Raw genomic sequence first — 14,900 nt, 5'->3', positions numbered from 1 at the left:
ATTTTAAAATACATAAATATGTATCCACAACAAGGCGAGGAAGACAGAATGGCGTGGCGTGATGTAGCTACTTTTAAAGCAGTGTGCAATGCACGGTGAAACTGAAAGTAAAAGTGTGCCAAGAAAATGCGCTCGCATAACATTAATACTTTGCAGAACTTTGTCATACACTCGTACTTGTTGTTTAGTTCGTTCGTTATTATATTTGTATAACAATATATTTAGCTCTAAACGTATTAACCCTTATTGTGGCAAGAATTCTTTTTTGAAGAAAAGCTAAACAACGTCTAGAAATGTCATGTGTTTAATAAAACTGAGTTAAAAATTATTTTATAGTGATCGTAAATTTTCATAAAGTCATATGTATGGTATAATACAAAATGAACATAAGGGTTAACTGTTTAAATAAACATAGTATAAAGGTAAAATTGGACCATTGGTTTTATAATAGGTAAAGGTTGAATATCATAATCATCAGAAGCTTACTAGAGTCCCCACTGAAAGGCTCGGAGTCTACTAGTAACCTACCCTAAGCTAGGGGTGACTCGGTTGACCGGAAGGTCGACCATACACGCAATACAGAGGGTAAAGGTGATGGCGGAGGAGGCGGTGGCCCAGGGCCAGGTCGTCTTGGCGGTGTCCTTAGATATCGCCAACGCCTTTAACACCATCCCCTGGAGCTGTATCCTAGAGGCGCTTCGCTATCACCGAGTGCCGGAATATATTCGTCACGTAGTGGCCGACTATTTGTCTGGCAGAACAGTGTCGTTCAGATGCCGGGACGCACTACGTCATCACACAGTGACCTGCGGTGTTCCACAGGGCTCGGTCCTAGGACCACTCCTGTGGAACATCGGCTATGATTGGGTGCTGCGACAAGCGCTCCCCCGAGGGGTCGATTTAATATGTTATGCCGATGACACCCTTGTGATAGCGCGGGGGAGCACACACCGTGATTGTGCCCTGCTCGCGACAGCCGGAGTCGCCCAAGTTGTTGCTCGAATTCGTGCCTTGGGTCTCGAGGTGGCCCTTAACAAATCTGAGGGCCTATACTTTTATGGGCCCCGGAAGAGGCCACCTACGGGGAGCAGCATCATTGTCGGCGGTGTGGCCATCGACATCAAGCCCCAAATGAAATATTTGGGGCTCAACCTCGACGGTCGTTGGTCATTCGAGGGACATTTTAAGCTCCTGGTGCCTAAATTGTTGCGCGCTGCTGCCGCTTTGGGTAGTTTGCTGCCCAATCTAAACGGCCCGAAGTCGGCGTGCCGACGTCTGTATTTAGGCGTCGTCAAATCTATGGCGCTGTATGGGGCACCGGTGTGGAGCGGGGCACTGAATCGCCGAACCCTCGCCCTGTTGCGGCGTCCGCAAAGGGTGATGGCGATCAGGGTCATCCGTGGATACCGCACGGTATCCTACGAGGCGGCCTGTGTTTTGGCAAGCTCCTTACCATGGGCGTTAGAGGCGCAAATTCTTACGTCGGTCCACGAGTGGCGGTTGAATAAGACCGTGGAACTCGGCTCTCCTTCCTCACTCGAGGAGACTTCGAGGAAGAGGGCCGCTCAGCGGAGTTCTGCCATAGTGGAGTGGCAGCGCCAACTTCACGAACCGACGGCTGGTCACATGACCATCGAGGCGGTACGTCCTGTGCTGCAGCAGTGGTTGCACAGGAAACACGTGGAGCTCACCTTCCGATTGTCGCAGGTACTCTCGGGTCATGGTTGTTTCGGGAGTTACCTGCACCGGATCGGGAGGGAGCCAACTGCTGCGTGCAACCACTGTGACAACTGCCTAGAAGACAGTGCGCAGCACACGCTGGTGGAGTGCTCAGCATGGGCGGATGAACGCCGGGACCTAAGTGAAGTAGTGGGTGGCAACCTATCGCTGCCTGAAATAGTAAAATATATGGTGGAGTCGGAACGTGCGTGGGTTGCTATCCAAGTCTTTTGCGAAACTGTGATCGCCAGAAAAGAGGAGGCAGAGCGGGTTGGGGAGGCGAACTCCGCAAACCCTGTTCGGCAACGTCGCGTTGGGAGGAGAAAGCGAGCATATGCTCAAACCTTCCCCCCATAGTTTGTTTCGGGTGAGGGATTAGGGGAAGTCCCCACCCAGTAAGAGATAGAGAGGGCGCGCACGGGTTTCCGCGTGCAGAGTCTACACTAGTGTGGAGGCTCAAAACCAGTCACCGACCGGTGTGTGCGAAGAGTATTTCACATGTGCCCACACCCCGGTAAACAGTGAGACGAGGGAACCAGAGGGGGTTTAGTGGGTAGGCTCCTTGTCCCTTTAGGGATGTGGAGAGAGTCCCACATAACCGGAGTGGCTTTCCCCGAGGCACCCGGTATGCGTAACGCATTCCCCCTCTTAAAAAAAAAAAAAAAAAAAAAGGGGTGACTCGGTTATAGACAACCACGTTGGCCACGTGCGGGTTAGTTCACTATACATAACTATATATATTTGTAATTTCTTTATACCGTCAAATAGGTTGGTGTAGAGTAAAAGCATGAAAAGAAAGAAACAGAAACCGTATTCAAAATTGAATACAATTGTAATTTAAAAAACTAATTACCTTATCAAAAGCGATGACGGGTGTGGCAGAACCAATAGCGCCGTCTTTCTTCTTCTCGATCTTGTAGACGATGATATTGTTATCTCTGGAAGTGTGCACTATGAACGCTTTAGAGTCGGGGCTCCATGCGACGCGCGACGCGTAGTCGTATGGTATGTTCACACGCAGAGTCTTGTGGTCCTTCTGATTCAGATTCCTGATGTCCCATAGAATCACAGAGCCATCTAGTGGAACAAAAGAAGGTATTGAGCAATAAAAAATAGTTATTTAAAGGCATTTGGCCTACAAGAGGTCACAAATGACTCTCAAAAACATCTGAGTAATATGTAGAAAACCCATATATCTCCTTCTATTGATCATTCAGACATTTTAAAATTGTTTATAACAGTCGATGAGTAATCAGAATAAATTGCAAATAAATACATAGTTGCTCATGCCGGCTCTTCTTTATAAATGTTTGAAATGTGTTATGAGTTCAGTTTATAAATATGTCATGATGCAGTATTATAGAATACCAGTAAATATTACTGGTTTAAAGTAATCTTATTTAATATTTATTATTCTACTCGTATTAATGATTAACCGCGGATTTATGAGTCCAAAATCACCGTTTAAATATTTTGTTATCTCTGTCTTGTTAAAGATGAAAGACAATGATGACGATATCTTTAATACAAAGATTTTGGTGTCAGAAACCCACGAGAAAATAAATTGAATCAATAAATTCGCAGTATTTGCCCTTAGACTACAACTGAATTCAATATCAACGCTCGTAGAATTCATTAAAGACTAGCTTTTGCCCGTGACTCCGGTCACGCAGAATAAAAAACAAAACTTAATTAATAGCCTATGTATTCTTTTAGACTATGTTCTACATCTATGCCAAATTTCAATGAATTTCAATAAGAGATACGTTTAGCCATTTAGTAGATACTTATTAACAATAATCCATCTAAACTTCCGTATTTATAATATTAGTAAGAAGTTAGATTATAGTTCGTAAAAGCAGCGAATAATGTATCAAGTTAGTCACAGTTAGCGGTGTTGGTTTAACTAAACCAGGCGGGCTTACAATGCGGGAACCGGTAAAAGGTCAACACACCGTTGATATCGAAACTGAGTCACTGTACCAAGGCCTTTGGATTTCAGGCAACCACGTAGTGACAACAGACTGAGTGGGCGATGAAGCGTATGATCATTACACTGGCAATCTTATCTCGTTAGCCAAACAAGTTTTTTTTTAAAGTCGTTGGTGCAACTACTGTTACGTTTTTATATGAAAGCGGATTAAAAAAGTTGGAATACAAAAATTGTGTATTCTGTAACAAATAATGCGCCACGAACTAAAACACGGTCAGTCTGGTAGTTGAAGACCACAGTTGTGTGCTCAAAATTAAAAAAAAAGACAATCGCGAAAGACAAGCGAAGTCGATATTCTATTCTATGATATATTTTTAAGAAGCTTATTGAAAATTATTGCGTCCTATAGGTACTACAAGAGCTACTGGGAGCGTCGGTGGCTCGGTCGTCAAGCACTTGACTTGCAATCTGCAGGTCCTGGGTTCGAATCCCGCCATGTACCAATGTGTTTTTCGATTTCCGATTTACATATGTACATTTATCCGACGTTCTTACGGTGAAAGAAAACATCGTGATGCAACCTGCACATATCTTAGAAAAAATTCAAAGATATGTGTAAAGTCAACCAACCCGCACTTGGCTAGCGTGGTTGACTATGGCCTAATCACCCTTAACTTAGGGTAGACTCCGAGCCCCTCGGTGGGGACATACAGTAAGCTGATGATGATAGATACTACAAACTCATGATGTTTTTTATTCACATGGTGACGATCTTAAGAATACAATAATAAACCGTGAAGTCAAAGACGGAAGACATTACAGAATAATATAAAATTAAATAATTTAATAAATAAATAAATATTGCATATATTAATTCTTACATCGTGCTAAAAACATTTGTTGTAATTAAATAAAATCCATAACTAATTGTTGTTATTAAAATACAATTTCGTGATTCCGGATCGCAGCATTGAATGGAAAAATCTTTTATATTGACATATCAGATCTAAACTTTTCATGACTAGTTCTTGATCTTTATTGGTTTTGCATCTTAGCAGTTAATACCTTTATCAAATGTATTTATAGGTAGTTAGTGTTAGAACCCTTTTCCACCAGCATGATTAGGTGAGTGACTTCGTTTACGCGAATAGAAGTATAATGGAAAGGGGTCTTACGTCACATAGCGGTTGAATACATGTGATAGATATTCATAATGATTAACAAGGAAAGAAACTTGCATGTATATTATGTCGACATGTCTATGTTTTAATTAACCATAGTAAGAAACAATTAAAGCATGTATGAAGTGTTTGCATAATCTAATTAATGCACATACGATCTGTCGGTGTTGTAGATTACCGTGTTGATTATACTATAAAGCCGTTATTATGTGATTTACAAGGAAATAAAGAAAAAATGAAAACTACTTGGTATCTTCCGCTAATAATCATCGATGTAGTTTATTATAACTCGAAGATAAAATTTAATAAATGTTTCAGATATTAAATCAGAAAATCTGTTATTCCTTAGTAATTTAATTTAATAATTTTACAATACATTTACGGATAGGAAAATTAAAACAATGGTTTAGGTATTATATTTAAATCTATTTTTTTATATAAACTTAAACTGTTAGAAACCAGTTCGTTCATTGAGTTGCGAAATAAAAATATTGTTTATAATTTAAATAACCAACAGCCTTGAGAGTTTGTGAATTTATTATTTACATAATTGAAGATAAATAATGATATTTAATTTGCAATGATTTCTGATTTAATATTGTTTTCATCATTATTTAAAAACAAATTGTTTCGGTAATGTTTTTACAACTCAGTAATACTGGTATAACAAAATGGAATAAGTACACATTATTGACGCTTCTGATTGCCCTTCCTTTCTTTTCACCTTCATACCTGAGTTTGACCATACCGACAATTACTCCGAGCTATTTAAATTATTGAAGGCTCGTAATTCCAGAAAAGGATACTTTCATAACAACAATACTTTTGCTTTTATCCTTATCCTTTGTAAAACATTTATGTTATAACTTAATTATGTTTTAGTTAAGCAGAAGGGCTCATAATCAATAGCTTTAAGAATATTATAATATGATTATGTATGAATCATCAATTGCGATCGTAAGAATCTGCTTCGATAAATTTAATAATAGTAAAGTCCTGCGACTTTAGTAATCAGTTTTCCTTGTTAAAAAAATCATCTTAAATCATGGATAAACCTAATAATTTCGCTCGCGCGTTTTCCACTTATAAAATTTAGTATGCAAAATAAAATTATTCCTATGAAATGTCTTTAAAATAATAATAACTAAACGCTAATTTCATAATGTGTATGTGTAACACTTGTTAATTATTACTGTACTCCGTGTGGGATGGGATGTATTGCTAAAAAACTAATCCGGTCAGTCGATTGCTTGAAATAATTGTACCGGCTTTCATGGAGCTGTATGCATCCAGGCGAAAGGCAAAGGAAAGGCAATCCCTGTCTTTTTTTCGAGCTGTAGATGAGATGAGGAGTGAGGTCGTACAATAATGTAAACAAATATTTTTTTAAATCCAAAATCGAATCCAGAACAAATGATTTTTGTTTCAGGTGTACTATAATCGTTACAACAGCAGGTGTTATGGACAAAATATGAAGATATTTGTTTATTAAGTCTTTTCTCGTACTTGACATTTCCTTAAATGCGAATAGCCATATCAAAGGCATGATGTCGAACATTGAAATCTTTAGTTCAACGGCCTGTTCAAGGGAACTAGGAAGTAGGTAACGTAACAGAGCCGCAAAAACTTGAACCTTACAATGGCATGCCTGTGTACATGGACAAATGTTTATATTTATATAGTCATCGTCAGCTCGTTTATGAATAATAAACTCAATGGTTTTAACGACGAATAAAGACAACTTGTATGTTAGTACCCACTTCAAGGTTCTATGTTTTGTACGATGACGTCGGACAAATGCGATAACATCTACTAGTACTAACTAAAATGAAATACTAATTTTAGTCAAATTATCTTTTTATTGAAAGATGCAATCGAGGAGTATTTAACATGATGATGATTTAATTTTTTATGACACGTGTACTGATGTGTGTAGCTAGAGTTATATGAGATTCTTATATCGAAGATATGCGTTATTATGTGATTCTGTTGGGACTAAATATTAGGGAATAATAAGACATTACTTCAGATCTCTACCCTCATCGTAGTGTACTATAATAAAGTTTACGTGATGATATCGATACGAAACAATAGAAATCCATTTACGTAATAATCTTATCATTTGGATGTCGTAATATAGAACTATTCGAATATTAGAATGGACAATGGGCAGTAGAATCTTTTTATATGATCATTATATATTAATGCTAGACACTATAACAATTATCGTTTATGATATAAACAGGCGATATATAATATTTAGCAAGATACTGATGTGAAAAAGTGATTGTACTTGTGTTATTTATGACAGGTCGTTGAGTTATGCTAGTGTTGACTTTTGTAGAATCTGTCATCAATCTCAGAAGGCAGCAAACAAACAAATGTTTTGTGACTCGACTTTTAAATATTATATAATATATAAAACAATTTGGTCTACATGAAACTATAGTTACTTAGCTATTATAACAATTGAATATTTCAATCAGAAAATACATTAGAGATCACTGTACGACGACTAAACTATTTGAAATGCATAAGTATCGGACTGTAGTGATTGTTGTGGCGCTTGGGCGAACACTATGACGAAATCTTACTATTGTGAAAGAGGCGGAGGCGTGTTGGACATAAGGTTGACGCCGCCTTATATTGTTTAAACTAGGAACGTATGTTTAACAGACAATGTCGTGCTAAATTAAGCTAATTTACAATTCTAAATTTGTAGTCGTTCAATAGAATAATTTTGAAGTATACAGCAGCAAATAGTTGAGAGGCTCGAAATACTGGATCATGGTAGACGCGTCACAATTCATTGCTTTGGTTTCAACAGTGATGGACAGTGAACGTTTGTTACGTGTAAATAATAGGAATATTTATGCTATTATTTTCTTATAAATGATCTCAACGAATAAACAGCATAGAATTTAAAAACAAACGATGACAAAATGATAAGTAATTTTCGTAACACTGAGTCATTCGGGTCACTTTCCTGTTGAATTCGTTCGCGGTAAGCAAAATGACTTATGTGTTATTCAGACGTTTATTATTCAGAGTGCTCCGATCAGGCGAATGATGACGCGGCGCTGTGGTGGCGCGGCCGTCCTCACTTCCGAGAAATGCTATTGACTAATGATAATCAAATTTAACGTCACATCTGTGTTTTGTAATCAACGTGATGATATCTCAACCGCTACTAGAGCAACGCATGACCATACCTAAGATATTCCAAAACAACATCGATTGTTATATAGACATGCTCGTTCTGCACATTATTATTGATAAATTCTTCGTACAAATTGAAACACGCTACCATATACGGCTGTCATAACAGAGATTAGATAACTCCGGGAAATCTGCGGACTTTTGTAGATACTGATATAATGTAATCTATTGAGGAAATAATAAACACATGACGGCCTGAATTTATTTATGTGAATGACCTTATTAGAAATTTAAGTACGATACTTTATTGGAAGGTATATTTAATGCGAACAATTTTAAATTCTAACTTTATTTTTGGCAACGAGCGTAAACAGAAAACACGAACGACCGGTCGGTAGGGCATTACTCTCTTCACGGCCGATAACCGACACTTGAAAATGGTATAAATCGATTTAAAGGTCATATAAAGAGCTAACGTCCTTGCGTCTCATATTATTACTGTCTACAAATCGTAGATTGTCAATAACAAAAGATGACAAGGAAACAGAATATAATCCTTGGCAAAGTTTTAAATGCTTCCTATGAAAAAACAAAGTCGTGTATTCGATTTCTCAACTTCATCCAAGGTAGAAGTCATTAAGTTCGCTCATCAAGCCACTAAGCGTTTCGTCATAGCTTTACGTAAGACAATTATATAACTGCCTAGTGCAATGTCGATTTTATATATTTTGTCTACAATTTAACACGAAACTAACGAAAACCGACCATTAGCGCGTCTTTCAAATTAAATTATCAATGTTAAATTACCTTTAGTGGAAAATGCATTAATCAATAACACAGGTAACGCCTTTGTTGAAAAACATGTCACGAATTTTTATTTTTAGTTGCAAAGTTTTTTTTTTATTAGATAAACGAACGCCTAATTTGTTTTGAAATTCCGAGAAGTTTAAAAAAAAACAAATGCAAATTTCTTGTATGTTATACTCTTCCCCGAGAGATTCTCGCATTACAGATGTGTTGTTACTTGACCCTGATTGTATTTAGAACACAGTAACTCATTAAGTTCAAGTAACACCAGATACCGCGTATTATTTTTACTATGTTGTATAGCGTAGAGATAAAATTTTCCTCCTTGTAACTTGACCCAGACATTATGATTCATCAACTTAATAATATATCTCGTTATTTCAACTCATTGGAATTACCTTGCGTCAGCTTAATACATGTGAACACTTATCAACAAAACCTCGAAGTCTTCGTAATTTCCACCTACGCGTCCTAATATTTTGAAGTAAAAAAACTAGCTGTGAAGATAAATATTGTTTCAAGTCTCGCATTATTTGCAATAATTTCGACGTTGTAAGATATTAAGATTGTTGTGCTCCTTTTTAATATTGACAGTAGATTAGAAACCGCCGACGCTGGTGTGCAAGTGGTGAATAACGCATGTTACGTTATAGAGAAATCTAACATAGTGAAAGTGTCTCCTTAATAACTTTGCACAGTTAAATATGTTTATAAACGGCTGATACGACCGCGTTGTTGATGTTTTTATTTAAATGTATATCAATATTTAGGAATCGGTAAATAAATAAAGGTTTATTTATACTATCCTAACGTGGTACCAAAATACTTACCGTATCCCTCTTGACTCGTTCTTATCGTAAGTTTGTGATAGATAAAATCAAACAAGTTTTAGAAAAAAACATTACGTTTATTGCCATTTCGCAATTCGAAGGCACATACGCGAGTACGCGCGCTCCGTCAACGTAACACAAGTCGTATTCATTCGGGATCAATTCACAACAATATAAGCATAGTTCATGTTCATAGTACCAATGTCTATTCTTGAATCACTCGGAACCTAGGCGGAACTAACCAACGGATCGTAGGGCTGCAATATCGGCAGCTGGTTCGAGAGGCGGGCTCGCGAGGCGCGCTCTTCGTGCACCTTGAGCAGCACCAGGTCCATAGCGGCGCGCGCGTCCTCCAGCGGCGAGTGGCCAGCGCTGCCCCGCTGCACGCTCCGCCCCAGCAGTTCCTCGCTGAGCGCGCGCAGTGAACGTCGCAGGGGGAAGCCTCGTGAGTGTGGATACAGCGCGCACGTATCCACCACAGCACTGTGTAAAAGTTTCAGGGCTCGAAGATCGTTGTCCAAAGCGTGTCCGATGAGTATTGTATCGTTGCCTACAAATCCGAGAATGTCATTCTGTACGTCTCTTAGCGTCTTAGTCGCGCGCGCCAAGTCGCGCGGCCTGATGCCTGAGAAGCGGGTGTTGTGGTCGACGACCGGTGAACTAGGTTTCACTAGCGATTTGTACACGAGCCGACCGTCCGCTGCTATCACCGCTATGCTTGCTAGTTCTAGCCCCGCCGTCGTGTAGCACATCTCTGCGTCGAGTGCGTAAACTCCTCCCCGGGGGGACCGCGCTCTCACGTAGCCCTCGAGCGGCCCGTTCATTCCGGGACGAGTACCACTCCACACGTGGAAGCGAGCGGCGCTGCAACCTTTCGAGCCCAAGGGCATGTTGCAGCACGTATATCGGGAATCACTACCGCATACGCGGCCCCAGTGATAGGAGCACGTTTCTTCCACTAGGTATTCACCTTCACGAGTCATTCTAAACATTTTGTCACAACGCACACACAAATGTTCCACTGCATCCGCTTCTTCATCACTGTCGGAGCGCGGAGTGGAGCCCAACGATCCTCGTCCGCTGTCGCTCTGAGAGCCGCCGGGCACAAACTCCGGCGCATTCACATCCCACGTAGTGAGTTGTAAGGGTCTCGGTCGAGGTGGAGGGTTGATGTATACGACCGCTTTGGACGAGGTCGAGTCGATCTCGAGCGGGTACCCCATGGCCCACATGCGCTTCGGTGAGAGCAGATGCGGGCGCAGCGCCTCTGCTAGTTGTTCGGTGGAGATCCTCTGCGGCGTCGACGGCGTCGGCGGCGCGGGCGGGGGGCGGCGTCGATCGCGCGGCCTGCGCCGGCGTGCTGCGGCGCCAGCAGAGTCCAGGGGCGCGCCGGTCTCTTGGTAAAACCAATCATGCCATTGAATACAAAAATGCATGTTTCTTGGTAAGCTTGTATACACATAGAGTCGAGATAGCGAGCGCGGAGCTGGGAGCGGCAAGTACGTGCAGTCGCGCGCGCGGGCGCCGTGGCAATGTCGCGCCGGCGGGGCGGCCCACGCTTTATACGTCACGTAGGTAGCGCGCGTTCGTTAACGGGACATGCCGATCGACCGGCCTATTCTCATTTTTCTAAACAATAATAAAAACTACTTTCCGAGAGATATGACGAGACAAAGAGAGAAAAATTTTAACCCGTATTGTTCAGGAAACGTCCAGGAAATATTATTTCGGAGTGTGGCAGAGTCTAAATGTGGCTCTAACGCTTTGTTTACATGAATCAGCTGATCTGCCCGCACGCTAGCTAACAAACATTACACCCTTTTGGCAAAACTGTGCAGCGGCGGCGGTACCCGGACTATAACCAAATTGTGACTTATATTTTTAAAAACTAATGATGTTTTTGCGTTATTAATATAATTTTTATTGACATAAATTTGTATTATTTTTTTTGAGTGCCAGAATTTACTTGTTTTACTGTTTTGTTTTTGGATATAAATATTATGTAAATTAATTTTGTAAGAACTTCAAATAATTTCGTAATTTCGCGAACCTTTCTATTAACAAACTACAATGAAATAATTTTTAATACACAATTAGTTAATGATAATAATTTGTGTATAATTACACAGATATTTAATAAACATTAAACAAATGAGTACCAGTAAGTACGTCGTACCTACCGAAGAGAGAACAAAAGCTTTATCTTTGTGCACAGTCTTGACGCACTCGTGTGTACATTATACGAGTGTTGTGCTCAGGATAGCTGCGCGATAATGGGTAGGAAGGACGGCCATTGCCCTTAGTACAATCGAGCACGACATAAATAAACGTACCGAGACGTCTTCATCGATTTTTCACAATTTGTTTTCGTAGAAATAAGATTGCCGTATAACTGAATAAAGTCCCACCTACGTGATACTTCTCCGATATAAAGAATACTGATTTTGGAGGACGCGCCATTGAACACGTATATATTCGTATGACGTGTTACAAAGCATATTGAAGACTTAACAAAGATATTTAATTTTGCAGTTTACATGTTTTACCGTCTTATATACAAATTGATTTAGACTTAAAAAATGTCATTTTTTTTATTACGAGTATGTATAAATTATAAAAGCACTTTTTTAAAGATGAAATAATAATATTTTTGGGTTTTAAGTAAATAACTTAATTAACTAAATAAAATTACATACATTACCCTATTTTAAAAAGTAAATTTAAATTATTCTAAAACCACAATATTTCTTATTATTTACTCTGCTCAACAATGTTTATATAAGAAAAATCCATACAAACATCAAACATAATAAAATCAAAATGGTGGATAAACAAGAGCGTATCACGCCTGCGCCAAGATTCGGTCATTGAGAGCGAGCTTGCGTCTTTTGATCTGGTTGTGTGCGTTTGTTGTGTGAGTGTACATGTGTGCGTGTGGGCGGCGGTGGCTGGTCGCTGACACCGGCGATAACCTTCGTATCGATGTCAGAACGCATCGGCAAACGGTAACGCGTACGCTACCGACGCACTAAGGAGCACATCTTATCACCCACCATGTTATCCAACCTAAATGCGTTGTATTACTTATGTTTCCGACTCCCGTCTGCACTGATAAATATGCAAACTACGTAATAACATGAACATATTAATGTATCTTTTATGAAAATAGTATACAAAGAATTGACTGCATCAAGCAAACAGAATTTGAATACAAACAAGCTTTTACGAATTAAGTCATCAGCTCGTGTCCGTCCCATAGAGGTGTTCAAGCCTACCGTATATTAGAGTTGACTAGGCCTTATCAATCACGACGACCCGATGTAAATTAAGAAACAGTAATTTGTAATAATATGACATTCACAAACTATTATTTTGAGAGGGATTTTCATGAAGTCATTGAATCCGTAAATTCAATTTATTAAAGTGAAATAAAAAACGGATATCGCTTTACAACTAAGCATTTTTGTTCCCATTGTACTATGTACCAAGAACAAGTTCAGTTATCCGTATTAATTTTCGCGATATATATATATCAAGATTATCAAAAATATATCATATTTCAAATATGAAAATATATAATATAACATAGTAAACAGATATAATAGAATTCTAAATTTTGTAGCATTCTATAACGTATTATCTTATAAATAATTTGTGAAAGATACGGTAAACCTGGTAGCTAAACCCTCATTAGCCGTTGTTATATTGATTTTTAACTAAGATGAAGTTACGTTTTTCAAGTTTATAAATATCCAAACAATATTTTATTCTATATTGTGATAAGTTAATCCTATTGTCCTCATAAAACCCTTTAATCTGATTAAAATTAGATATATAATTCTTCCCCTTTTGAAATCTGTTATTTCCCACTTAATTAAATTCTTGGAAATTTTATGAAATAAAATGTGTACCTTAAGTAATAATAAGTCATATACAAAACGAGTCTTTGTGACGTTTACGCAAGACGCGGCACGTTTCCTACAACATTAAACATTCTACTTCTGACGTTCCACTCTTGAATACGGTCAGTAGGCCACGGCTGGCGATGACTATTGAACGGAACTAAAATATCAGCTTTAACACCAACTTTTGATGACGTTTACTATTCCTCTTTGTTCTTATAAAAAAACTAATCATTCTTTATTTCAAAGTACGTATTCGTAACGACCTATAATTACTCATAGTTTATTTAATTACACTTAACAACTACTTTATCAATTTCAATATCAAAGGCTTAAGAAATATTAGAAATAGAGAAAAAATGTCGTAACAGTAATTTTAATTAATTTTTATGTTGTTCAATTAATCGAGGATTACAATCTTAGTGCCATGTAATTATACTAAACTATGACAAAAAAGACTTTAAGACTCAAGTAAGGTATTATTTTTTAAAAATGTAAGTTTTTTAATGACATTTGTGTGTCTTTTTTTCTTACGCAGAATCAGATACACCCACGTGGTTTAATTCGCATAATATTGCTTCTAAGGGAAAAACATCCACTCTAATGATAGTATAAATAAAAATTATTGTTTTTATATTTCCTTCCCATGATTGCCCAATTCACTGGATAAGACTAAGGTCTGTTCTGTAATATCCAAAAACTAAAATAACTGTATTATAAGGTTTAATAAAAGTTTTTATTCGCAATATGTCATTTGAAATTAGGTATTATTTGGTCAATAAGTCTTATTTTAACTATAGTTTCGGAGCATGTAGCTCTTGGCTAGTATTATACAAAATTAAATAACAACTATATAATAAAACCAATTATCAAGAGCGAGTAAGAAAGGTGGAGTGTTAAAACAAAAGGGAAACTAGCGTGTCCGCAATATCACGTGTTGTGACGTTGTGTTTTGGTGAAAGTTGAGCATCAGCGGGTCGGAGCTACTTCGAACGGCTCTTATAGACTCCACCATCACAATGCGTATTCCAAGTGTGTCAAGGAGCACGCGTTGCACAGCTTAAGACGATATTTGCAGAGGTTAACTGGCGAAATTGTTTACTTTTAACGTGTACAGTTCTCCGTCCCTTTAACTTAACATGATGGGTTTAAATACAGTCAATTTCAAAACATAGTAACCGAATTATTATTATGTTCTTCCTTAGGTTTCAACGCGGCTTTTTGGCGGCAACGATTTTTTTTCAAAAAAATCAATTTAGTTTTCGCAACGGAAAGGCAATATGCTTGTAACTTAGCCTTATTTCTTCTGGTTGAGCTTGAACAGTATTTATACAATACTATCGTGTATTTATTAGCCACCATTACAGAT

General features: G+C 38.4%; 1 protein-coding gene across 2 annotated transcripts in view; it reads right to left on the bottom strand.

Annotated features, from left to right (window-relative positions):
* Positions 1 to 14,900, bottom strand: part of LOC106115794 (transducin beta-like protein 2) — a 64,224-nt gene that overhangs the window by 21,604 nt on the left and 27,720 nt on the right. Inside the window, exon 3 of one of the 2 annotated variants that reach the window (XM_013309333.1) lies at positions 2,573 to 2,796. In XM_013309333.1, coding sequence (XP_013164787.1) covers positions 2,573 to 2,796 — 224 coding nt within the window. Of the gene's footprint in view, positions 1 to 2,572; positions 2,797 to 9,685; positions 11,026 to 14,900 lie in introns of those variants that run through there. The other variant, XM_013309332.1, reaches the window with a different exon arrangement.

Source organism: Papilio xuthus, unplaced genomic scaffold (assembly GCF_000836235.2).
Source record: "Papilio xuthus unplaced genomic scaffold, Pxut_1.1 DF827777.1, whole genome shotgun sequence".
Taxonomy (NCBI): domain Eukaryota; kingdom Metazoa; phylum Arthropoda; class Insecta; order Lepidoptera; family Papilionidae; genus Papilio; species Papilio xuthus.
Note: the sequence above shows the minus strand (reverse complement) of the source record. Positions and strands in the feature narration are given on the sequence as shown.